The sequence below is a fragment of the Cebus imitator genome, unplaced genomic scaffold, assembly GCF_001604975.1.
Source record: "Cebus imitator isolate Cc_AM_T3 unplaced genomic scaffold, Cebus_imitator-1.0 Scaffold240, whole genome shotgun sequence".
NCBI classification, from domain to species: Eukaryota; Metazoa; Chordata; class Mammalia; order Primates; family Cebidae; genus Cebus; species Cebus imitator.
Genome location: NW_016107555.1, coordinates 1,616,416 through 1,628,749, shown reverse-complemented (window position 1 = coordinate 1,628,749; position 12,334 = coordinate 1,616,416). Strand labels below are relative to the sequence as shown.

Genomic DNA, 12,334 nt, shown 5'->3' with positions numbered 1-12,334 from the left:
AGTAATTTTTAATAGGCTATTCCAAGAATAGACCTATGCTTTTACAAAACAATTCTTTGACTCCAAAGAGAAAATAGGAGGCTAGAATTCTATTCACGGAAGTTCAGAAAATACTAAGAAACAAATGAGACATTAACAGGCCAGTAAAGTTTCTCTAAAGCAATCATCTTTCTGTAATGGTTTCAGTGCTATATATGTACAAATCTAAACTTAGTGACAAGTAACCTCCTTCGCTACTGAAATATCTTCAGCAAATAACTGGTTTCAAAATTCGACAGTAACTGAGTAATTGACTGTAAGAATTTTAAAGACCCGTTTGCCAAACGGCATTTAACATTTAATGCGCCTAACACTTTTGCTATCTAATTAAAACGGTTCTGCAACCCACCCTCGTGGTGAAAATGCAGCTGTTACAATACTTTCCGTCTTATTTATACTCAAATTCTAGAGCATCTTCAATGTGACCTGAATACAGTGAATGGCACACATGCCAACAGAGGATCACAAAGAAGGGAATAAACTGACGTTTACTTGGAACCTTCTATGTGACAGGCACTGTACTAGTTTTTTTTTGAGAAAAACTCCAGCCCCGGCTGGAGTGTAATGGTGTGATCTTAGCTCACCGCAACCTCCGCCTCCTGGGTTCAAGTGATTCTCCTGCCTCAGCCTCCTGTGTAGCTGGGATTACAGGGGCACGCCATCATGCCTGGCTAATTTTTTGTATTTTTAGTAGAGACAGAATTTTACCATGTTGGCCAGGCTAGTCTCAAACTCCTGACCTTGTGATCCGCCCGCCTTGGCCTCCCAAAGTGCTTTGATTACAGGTGTGAGCCACCACGCCTGGCCCTTTTCTGTTTGTTTTTGAGGTGTCTCATTTTATTACCCTGGCTGGAGTGCAGTGGCATAATCTTGGCTCACTGCAACCTCTGCCTCCCAGATTCAAGTGATCCTCCTGCGTAGCTGGGCTTACTAGCGCACATCACCACACCCAGCTAATTTTTGTATTTTTAGTAGAGATGGGGTTTTGTCATGTTGGTCAGGTTGGTCTCGAACTCCTGACCTCAAGTGATCCACTCACCTTGGCCTCTCAAAGGACTAAGATTACAGGAGTGCACCACTGCAGCCGGCTTATACTAGTTTTTATAACATACAAGAATACCTAACATTTTGAAAACCCTCATTATTCCAAGTGCTTTACAAGTATTTTCTCCTTTACCTGATTAAAGACCTTTTCCAGGTGGCCTAGCAGGTAAGGGGGAGGCAGGTTTTCACAAAGGGACCAGAGTCTAGGCTAGAGTCCACACTGTGTGCCACCACACTGTCCTGCCTGTGGGTACACTGGTAAAGCAGGTCACATTCGTGAGGCATACTGAATCAGCTGCATCAGCTCACGGAGTCCTCACAACAACCCCAGAAAGTAGGAATTATCCCTGATACGCAAAGTCAGGGTATGAGACAGTCTGAGGAACTGGCCCAAGTTCACATAACCGAGAAGCAGCAGTTAGGATTTGAATCCGCCTAGGTCTGACCCCCAACCCGTGCTGTCCTTTTTCCATTATGCCAGCCTGCCGTGTCTCACAAGTAACTGATACATGCAGCTCAGTTACCTAAAAACTGAAAGTTTCCCAAAGGCATAAATTATTATCAAGAAAATCACAGGATGCTGACAGTGTCGTAAAAGCAGGAATAACACCTCCGTGTGTGGGGAATATTCAATCACGCTGCACATCCCTGCATCACAGTGGAACAGCTGCACCAATCACCTTTCTTTCCCTTCGCATCTAGACTATATCTAGATCAATATCTATCTGCATGGTGTCAGGTATACCATAAGTCTGTGGCAAGCAGTACCTGAATATACAACTTTATTTCACAACCTGACACACTATACGTTTTATGTAACCGTCTCTCCCTATATCCCACTGCTGGGTAAACTCCATGAGGTGAAGTACTTTGTTTCATTTTTCCACTCCTGGATCTTCAGTGCCTGGAACGGTGTCTGGTCCATATCAGGCACCCACTGCATATTTGTTAAAGGAACAGATACATGATTGATTGATCTGGGAATAAAAGTACACCTGGTTCCTAATATAAACACATCCTGTACATTTACTGTGAGCTTGAAAACCTTTCAGAGGTATTTGGAATTTGTTTCTTGAGTAAAATGGAAATAGAATAGATTGCTTTATACTATGAGATTTAGATATTCCTAGTTGTGAAAATTTCTGCAAAACTCTGTGTGTGTGTGTGTGTGTGTGTGTGTGTGTCTGTCTGTGTGTGTATATATATATATATAAATATATTTTTTTAAAGAGACAAGGTCTTGTTCTTTTGCCCAGCCTGGAGTGCAGTGGTGCAATTCTGGCTCACTATGTCCTTGAACTCCTGGACTCAAGTAACCCTCTTGTCTCAGCCTCCTAGGTAGCTGGGACTATAGTTACATACCCCCATGCCCAGCTAATTTTTGTTTTTAAATTTTTTATAGAGATGGGGTCTATGTTGCCCAGGTAAATCTTGAACTCCTGGCCTCAAGTGATCCTCCTGCCTCAGCCTCTCAAAATGCTGGGATTACAAGCATGAGGCAGTAAAGTGTATTTTAAATCAGTAATTATATAATGTGAAAATGATTAATCTGCAGGCAATAAGGAGACAGGCTTCATCAAATAGCAACAAAAATGACATGAAATATTACATTGCTGTGTATGTAAAGTGAAGTAGGAGTAAGAAAGAAAACCTGGCTGCAGTCTCCACTTCCAACTCTTCCTCAGGTGATCCCTGGGAAGGTTACTCCAGTTCACTGAGTATGGATTTTACCTATAAAATGAGAGGTGAGGACACCTAACCTGGCTGCCTGCAACGCTGCTGGAAGGACTGAGAGAGACATGGGGAGGGTCCCTTGCTCAACAGTCTCACAGCCCCCTTCTCATCTCAATTGTCACACTTAACAAACTCTAGTTACATACGACAGTGCCATTTTTATTTACTGTCTCTCCCATGACAGTGTGGGTTCCCTGATGGTCAAGAGAACATTCTTATTACCATCACATTCTCAAGGCCTGGCACCCTGTCTTACACAGAGCTTTACACTTTATAAATATATGATTATTATTTTATAGCAAGATTAATACCTACTAGACCTTAAATCTTTTTCCTCACATAATCTTTGTTGTTAAGATGTAAATACCAGTGTGATTTTTAAAAATACTGAAAACATTCTGAATATTCATTATATGTTGGGTAATTTCACATATATTTAATCAAACCACTGAAAAGACAGCTTCAGAAATCTAGGAAGTGTCTCTAACCCTGACTGGGGTTGGGGAACACAGACCATCACTGAGCCCCACATGGAAGCCTCATGAGGGCATCTTACTAGCTGTGGTTTCCTACATTCAGGCAAAGCAACCATCAGATTTCATGTTCATTTCCCAATAGGTTACGGTACTTAGGAGGTATGGAGTGGGGAGAGGGGAGGAAGTCCTTTCTGAGCAATACAAATGGTAATTACTTGGCAGCTGTATTTCTCAATTATGAAATTCGTGTTCTAGTACAAATCAGTCTCATGAGTTAGGGCAGCCAGGAGCCCATGTCTTCCATTAAGTTCTAGATGTGCTCTGCGGAGAGGCCAAACCCTGGAGTAGAAAAAGCTAAGAGCAACCTTGAGACCTCTTCTCACCATGGCTCTGCATCATCTCTACTGTAATATTAACAGGTGATCAAATATGTCTCACTGGTAGATCTACTGTTTTCAGTTTCTTGCTCACGTAGACAACACTGTATGGCAAGGTACCAAAAAACCAAACTTCTCCATCTCAGCATGATACTGGAGTCAAGTAAAATTTCTATGCTTAAAAAAAAAGACATCGAAGGGAAACCTAGGGCCAGGACAAAAGGCATAGAATTCAATTAAAAATGGACCAAAGGATTGGGCATGATAGCTCATGCCTGTAAGCCTAGCAGTTTGGGAGGCCAAGGTGGGAAGGTCATTTGAGGGCAGGAGTTTCAGACTGGCCTGGCCAACGTGATGAAACCCTGTCTCTATTAAAAATACAAAAAAATGAGCCGGGGTGGTGGTGTGTGCCTGTAATCCCAGCCACTGGAGAGGCTGAGGAAGCCACAATTGTGCCACTGTACTCCAGCCTGGGTGACAGAGTGAGACCCTGTCTCAAAAAAAAGACCAAAGACTCAAGGGCCTGGGAGTATTGTAGGCAGAAGAAAGTAGAGGGCCGGGCTGGTCTAGTTCCATTCCAGGTGATGCTGTTACGTGACAGGAAACAGCAAGCAAACAAGCTGGTGTCAACTATGCTGGCAGGAAAAGAAATATTAAAAAATGGATACAGGCTGGGTGCGGTGGCTTACACCTTCAAAATCCCAGCACTCTGGGAGGCAGGCGGATGCTTGAGCCCAGGAGTTTGAGACCCACCCGGGCAACATGGCAAAACCCCATCTCTAAGAAAAATACAAAAATTAGCTGAATGCATTGGCAGGCACCTGTGGGCCCAGCTACTCAGGAGGCTGAAGTGGGAGGATCACCTGAGCCCGGGAGGTTCAGGCTGCAGTGAGCTGTGAATGTACCACTGCACTCCAGACTGGGCAACAGAGGGAGAACCTGTCTCAAAAAACAAACAAACAAAAATAGACATAACTAAGGGGAATTTGATGGCAGAAGGCTGATATAAAAAGTTTTTACATGCTCACTAAAGAGATCTTTAACATACAGACAAAGAGAAAAAAAAAGAAAAAAACCCTGTAGGTCCTAGTACCTACACTTAACCAAAATTCATATTTATTCATATTTTATTTCCTTTCAATTCTCTTTTCCTTATTCCATAGTGTGTTTATGTTTCAAACATAATTATAATAATTTTGTATGCTAATTTTTACATTTAATGTGCCAAATATTTTTTCATGTTATGTGCTCTCTGCAAAAATTTTCACTGACCAATATAATAATACATCAAGCAAATATTCCAGATTTTACTTAATGATGGACATTTAAGCTACTTTAAGGGTGACATTATGTCTTACTTTAAGGCTCATGGTATACACTGTCAAACCATCTTCCAAATGCACCAAAAATCTGTGCTTTATTTAGTTCATGTGTCAACTAACTGAGTCAGAGGGCAGTCAATAAGCTATGGAGTATTATTTGATACAAGATATGTTTTAGAAAATATGAAAACTGACTAGCTTACATTCGAACTTTATGCCGACCAATGACGAAAGAAACCTTCCTGGTCCAGGGATTCACGAAGCTGGACCAACTGGAATCCAGTATGATGTAGTCTCCATTTTGAGTACAGAATCGAATGGGAGAATGTTCAAAGGGAGGATGCCCTGCATACTTTAAGACTATATAAAATAAAAAGATGAAAATGGATTTATTTAACACAGATACTGACTACAAATGTCCTTTTTTAGCCATTTATTTGTAAATGTTTTAGTGTTTTTTTTTTTTTTTTTTGAGACACAGTCTTGCTCTGCTGTCCAGGCTGGAGTGCAGTGACGTGATCTTGGCTCACTGCAACCTCCACTTCCCAGGTTCAAACAATTCTCATGCCTCAGCCTCCTGAGTAGCCGGGATTATAGGCATGTGCCACCATGCCCAGCTAATTTTTGTATTTTCAGTAGAGATGGATTTCACCATGTTGGCCAGGCTGGTCTCGAACTCCTGACCTCAGGCAATCCGCCCACGTTGGCCTCCCAAAGTGCTGGGATTATAGGTATGAGCCACTGTGCCTGGCCTGTTTTAGTATGTTAAATAGAAAACAATTGCTTTAGCAGTTTCAATCTACTGTCTATCTGGCTAACGGTTGCACTCTAATAAGATGAAAAAAAAACTAGAACAAATCAATGATAGAAAAACATTTCTTCCAATAAAGAAGTAGGTCCTTACCTTTTTGGTGTATGGCAACCATCAGAGAACGATCTTCAGGGTGCAGGTAGCTTAAGATCGACGTTCCAATCAGGTCCTGAGGTAGGTAACCCAGCAAAGGCACTGCTCTGGAATACAGATACACAACACAGGTGGCATGTTACACTCATCAGGTAATTCCTATAATTTATATACTTTTAAAAATACTTCTTTATTTCATTCTAAATTTGAAACAATTTTATGCAAAGCTGTTTATCTTAGCATTTATAAAAACAAAAAAGAACCTAAGTGCTGATCCTGGGGGAAATGGCTGCGTAATCTAACACATGTTGGTTGTCAGACACATTGCATCAGAATCATCTAGGGAGCTTGCTAAAATACAGATCATATATTTAATCAAAGAACTGAAATACAGCTTCAAAATCTAGGATGTATCTCTAACCCTGACTGGGGTGGGGAACAAAGACCATCACCGAGCCCCAGATGGAAGCCTCATGAGGGCATCTTACTGGCTGCGGTTTCCTATGTTCACACCAAGCAATCATCGGATTTCATGTTCATTTCCCAATAGGTTTCCGTACTTGGGGGGTAGGGGGTGGGAAGAAGGGATGAAGTCCTTTCTGAGCAATATAAATGATAATTATTTGGCAGCTGTTATTCCTTAATTATCAAATTCGTGTTCTAGCACAAATCAGTCTCATGAGTTAGGGCAGCCAGGAGCCCATGTCATCCATTAAGTTCTAGACATGCTCTGCGGAGAGGTCAAATCATAGGCTCACTGTAAGCTTACTAAATCAGAATCTCTGGAAGTAAGACCAGGCATCTGTATTTTTAGCAAGTTCCTTAGAGGACTCTGATGCCCTCCGTTATGTTAATGTTGCCATTTTAAAAAGTCTACAAAAAGCACATCATGACATAGAAAGATGCTGATGATGTTAAATGAATAAGGCAGGTTGCTAATTCATACAGCATAATTATAATTACATAAAAACAATGTCATCCAAAAGGTGGTATCAGATAGACAGATTATACAGACATAGTTTCAGGATAAAGGTTCCTGGGAAACTTAGAATGGTAAGACTAAGGATGCCTCAGAAAAAACTGGATTCCATAAGTATTTCCCATGTGTAGAAACCCACAAACATTTTCTTTTTTTTTTTTTGTTTTGAGACAGAGTCTTGCTCTGTCGCCAGGCTGGAGTGCAGTGGCACGATCTCGACTCACTGCAACCTCCATCTCCCAGGTTCAAGTGATTCCCCTGCCTCAGCCTCCTGAGTAGCTGGGACTATCTAACACAACAGATTTAAGCTATTTTTAGAATTTTATTTAACTAAATTTTCTTACTTTATACAGATTAAGTATCTCACCCATTACTATTTGGTTTCAGAGTAAATATCAAATAAACTCACTTTCAGATGTTAAAATTTTTCAATTAAAAAAACTATCAAGGCCGGGCACGGTGGCTAATGCCTGTAATACTAGCACTTTGGGAGGCCAGGGTGGGCAGATCACGAGGTCAGGAGATTGAGGCCAGTATGGTGAAACCTGATCTCTACTAAAAATACAAGAATTAGCTGGGTGTGGTGGCACGCTGCCTGTAATCCCAGCTACTTGGGAGGCTGAGGCAGGAGAATCGCTCCAATCAGGGAGACGGAAGTTGCAGTGAGCAGAGATTACACCACTGCACTCCAGCCTGGTGACACAGCGAGACTCTGTCTCAAAACAACAACAACAACAAACAAAACACAAAACTATCAAAAAAATGTTTTTGACATTTTTGCTTTACAGTTATGTGTGGCGTGGTGTGTTGGTTCCCAGATTTTCAAATTTCATGAGTAAGTAAAATTTTAAAATAAATGTGGGAAAAAAACTTGGGATACTGATGTGGTAATACTTATATTTACTCCAAATAAAGATATTAAAAAACAGCAATACACAATAACAACTACCTACTATTACTATCCTTTAAACAACAAAGCCTATTTCAACATCCCCCAAAAGTAGGAAGGACATAAGTTCAAAATAAAGAGCAATTCTTTACAAAAAAATCATCTGTTCTCCCCACCTTTGCCCCTGCTTCAGACTAACCGAAATTGCATCCTAAGCTGATTTGAGATGCACTTGCCAAGTGGCAGTAACACCAGAATAGGTGCTAGAAGACCAGAGTCTTGGTCCCAGTTTGAGCGCAATCAGATACCACACATCTGTCTCAGCAAACTGGCCCCGGGGTTCACTGTCTTCCTCTGTAAAATGAAATAATTCTTGGCCTACCTAAAGTATGCTGTTGTGAAATCAAATATAACTTGTAAGCACTTTATAATATGCAAGATATTTATATTAAAAATTTAGATAACATGCATTTCCATGTAACAAAAATCAAACAGGTAAATGGATAGATTTCAGTTATATAATGCATAAACATGCAAACATAATGTAAACTTCTTCACATTTATATTTATTTCCAGAAACAAATTTCTTTTAGGCTTAAAGAAGTACTTACCTTTCATCTACTTCAAGAAAAACACACCCTGGGGTGTGTGTTGTGGTAAAGATTCTTTTATTCACTGGGATTCGAGGAGCTTTGGGGAAAAAAAAAAAAAAAAAGAGAGACTCATTTAAAGGCAAATATCTAATTAATTATCCACTTAACTACCTAACATATTAAAAAGAGAACAAAATCTTTATGAAATTGAAGAGGAAAAATTAATAGAAATAAAATCAATGCAGGAAAGAGAAGCAGAAATTAAATTTTTCTTTTATAAGCAAACTCTCCTGAGTCCTTCCCCATCCCATGGAATTGTGTCCTGCTTTGCAAGTTGTGTAAGCTTATAAATTCTTGTATTCTTGTTCTCTATAGCTGATAACTGTAAGTTTCTGTAGCACAGTGAAGGTCATTAAGAAATGCCCAAGCAGGCAGGACTCCAGCCTTCTGGGCGCTGTAACAGAAGGCAACAGATAAGGCCTGTGCTAGAATCCTTGAGCTCGACAGATAGTGAACATCTGGGTTGCATAGCAACAGTCATATGTAATCCTAAGTTAGGTGCCTATCATTGCTTGATAAATTGCCTTGGTTCTACACCTGCAAACTTGTTTTAGTGCCACTATGTATTTCACGTATAAAAAGTCAAGCCCTGCCTTTGTTAAGGGCTCAGCCATTTTGTTCCCAGTCAGGGAGCCAGCTGGGCCGGTGTACACCTAAAATAAACTCCTTCTGTAACCTCAATGGTCTCTCTGAAATCCTGCAACAAAATGGTACAAATTTCATTTAGTGGCCTGGCCTTCAAGCAGCCAAAGCTACAGTTAAATGATAATTTCATTACTAACTTTTATTTAGGTTAAAATGTGAAGCCTACTAAAGTCAATTTTAAAAAGAGAGAGAAAGAATGTGCACATTAAATAGTTATCTCTCTTTTTTTTTGAGACAGAATCTCACTCTATCCCCCAGACTGGAGTGCAGTGGCACGATCTTGGCTCACTGCAACCTCCACCTCCCAGGTTCAAGCGATTCTCGTGCCTCAGTCTCCCAAGTAGCTGGGATTACAGGCACCTGCCACCATGCCTAGTTCATCATAAATAATTTAATAGTTAAAACTGGAATAACTAAAAAGTTTAATCAGATTTACTAGCTTCATATAACTAAACAAACACAAATATTACAAATATTATTTAGTACCATATGGATATTCGAGGTCAGGAGTTCGAGACCAGCCTGGCCAACATGGTGAAACCCATCTCTATTAAAAACACAAAAATTAGCCAGAGTGTTGGTGCACATCTGTAATCCCAGCTATTTGGGAGGCTGAGGCAGGAGAATCACTTGAACCTGGGAGGCGGAGGTTGGAGTAAGCCAAGATCGTGCCACTGCACTCCAGCCTGGGAGACACAGCAAGACTTCATCTCAAAAAAAATTAGTATGGTCAGTTCTGCTCTAATGCTTGCTTTAAAAATGAAGTGCAACTGGGCTTGGTGGCTCATGCCTGTAATCCCGGCACCTTGGGAGGCCAAGGCGGGCTGATGACTTGAGGTCAGGAATTTGAGACCAGCCTGCCCAACAAGGTAAAACCCTGTCTCTACTAAAAATACAAAAATTAGCAGGGCATTGGGGCAGGCACCTGTAATCCCAGGTACTCGGGAGGCTGAGGCATGAGAATTGCTTGAACCTGGGAGGTGGACGTTGCAGTGAACTGTGCCACCGCGCTCCAGCCTGGGTGACAGAGCGAGACTCAAAAATAAAAAAAAAAAAGAAAAAAATGAAGTGACTGATATATTAGGGAACAATTTGAGCAATTGCTAATATCTCATTTGCATATGCACTTTTTCATTTTCAAGAAAGCTTAAGTGAATGCAGAAAACAGCATCCAGTTGAAAGGAACTACTTACGAATACACAAAAACAGGTGTGATGGCTCATACCTATAATCTCAGCACTTTAGGAGGCCAAGGCAGGACGATCACTAGAGCCCAGGAATTCGAGACCAGCCTGGGCAACATAGTGTGACCCTGTGTCTACAAAAAATAAATAAGTAAATAAAATTAGTAGGGCATGATGGTGAGTGCCTGTGGTCCTAACTACCTTGGAGGCTGAGACCAGAGGATCACTTAAGCCTTGGAGTCTGAGGTTGCAATGAGCCATGATCACACACTGCGCTCTAGCCTGAGTGACAGAGCAAACCCGTCTCAAAACAAAGCAAAACAATAACAGAAAAAGAATATGCAAAAACATACACATCCACCTCAAACATCTACCTGCTACCTCAGTTCATCCCGTGGTATGAGCCGTATTTACTGTAGTGTTTGTATTTTCCTAACCATTTAACACATGTGAAACCATGTTATCATTTTTATTTGATTCCTGTCTTATTTTTAATGTGCAACTAAGTTTTTGAGTTTTGTGCTCCTAAACCCCTTTTCTCCATAAGTCCTGTGGTTTTTATTGTGTGACTGTTGCACAGGATGGTGATTTGTAGGAGAGAATATGTCGTATTATATCCAAACTGACTTTAAGTAATACATGGAAGCTGCCTATGTATTAATATATGCACTAGAAATATAGTTCTGCTCGTGAAAGATATAATATACATTTTACTCAGGGAGTTTCACACTTCGAAAACATAAAATCACTCTTGTGGCCTCTCTGGGAAACAATTTCAGCACTCTTCTTTCACACAAGACAAGCAGAAGGCCACACTGAATGGGTCACCAGCAGAGAGGACTAGCAGATTGCATCTGCTGCGACCATTCGTTCAGCCATGCAGACCACAAAGGCAATGACTGCACAGGCAGCCAAGGTCAGTAAACAGACATTGGTGAAAAACAGCTTCAAACCCCTGAAGAGTTTAAGGGTCAAACTGGAGACCCAAGCACTCTTTTTTTGTTCTATGACTGACATAAACAGACTTTCCCATGTTCCTATCTGATGGCTGACGTTTCTGCATCTTATCTACTGACTTACCTTCGTAACCAGAGTGAATCTTTTCAACCACAGTGAGACAGCAAGGCTCCGATTCCAATTCTGGCTGGGCAGGGTGATGGACATGAATCAGATAAGGGATGATCCGGAATGGGGAGGGACGCTTCTCTTGCTCTCTGTCTTCACCTCCACTGAGGAGATTAAAGATATTAGTGCTGGTCCTGATGCACCCTCCAGGCCCACTGTGAAACAAGGCTGGGAGAAATGTTTTATTGGTAATTTCCAAGAGAGACATACCCACATTAAAAATGTTTAAACGTGTTTGTTTTCAAAAGAAAGAATATGTTAGCTTAAGTTTTCGATATTATTCAACAAGGAAGAGGTTGTGTAAAGAGTTAGCTTAGGTTACTGTGAGTGTAAAAACAGAACTAGTGTTTCCATGACTTTTCTCCTGACCCCCATGCGCTGAATTCTCAGTCTGACTTTTCCCCTTCTGCTGTGAAGAGAGACAGGCATAGATGTCTCATCTCACACATCTATATCAGCTGTCACAAGAGAGAAAACGGGGTCCCCTGCAATCAAGTCCCGGAGCCAGTTCTGTCATCCCTTTCTATACTCTCTAAAAACCAATTTCGTCTCCAGCCTCAGTGATGCCCTCATCACCGACCCTCACATGTGGTCAGGTGCTCCGTCCATACAGGCATCCGGCTGAGGAGGAAAGAAAAAGCTGAGGCTAAAACCGAGCTCAGCAAGCCCTGCCCTGGCACAGAGGGCATGCCCTTTCCACTCCTCGGTAGGGGGTCTGATTGACGGCTTCAAAGATCGTCACCCTGTGTTATCACTGCAGCTGCCCAGCAGATGCTTCTGCTGGGAGATGCCACTTCACCTAAAATCAGAAAGCCCAAGACTGAATTCACACTCACCCACTTTTACCAATCACACATCTACTCTCTGGCCAGCACATAAAGACTTGACCACTAATCCTAAGGGAGTCTTTACTGCCAGAGATTATCCAGTTCATTCCCACTCCACCTCACTCTTTTAAAAAAA

The 12,334-nt window shown here is 41.3% G+C and overlaps 1 protein-coding gene across 6 annotated transcripts in view; it reads right to left on the bottom strand.

The window, feature by feature from the left end:
• The window catches only part of PER3 (period circadian regulator 3), a 62,156-nt gene that overhangs the window by 38,471 nt on the left and 11,351 nt on the right, over window positions 1–12,334 (bottom strand). For all 6 annotated transcript variants that reach the window (XM_017498385.2, XM_017498387.2, XM_017498381.2 and 3 more), the window contains 4 exons: window positions 11,327–11,475; window positions 8,376–8,454; window positions 5,897–6,003; window positions 5,196–5,352 (listed from right to left, as the gene is read on the bottom strand). In XM_017498385.2, the coding sequence (XP_017353874.1) occupies window positions 5,196–5,352; window positions 5,897–6,003; window positions 8,376–8,454; window positions 11,327–11,475 (492 nt within the window). The remainder of the gene's footprint in view (window positions 1–5,195; window positions 5,353–5,896; window positions 6,004–8,375; window positions 8,455–11,326; window positions 11,476–12,334) is intronic.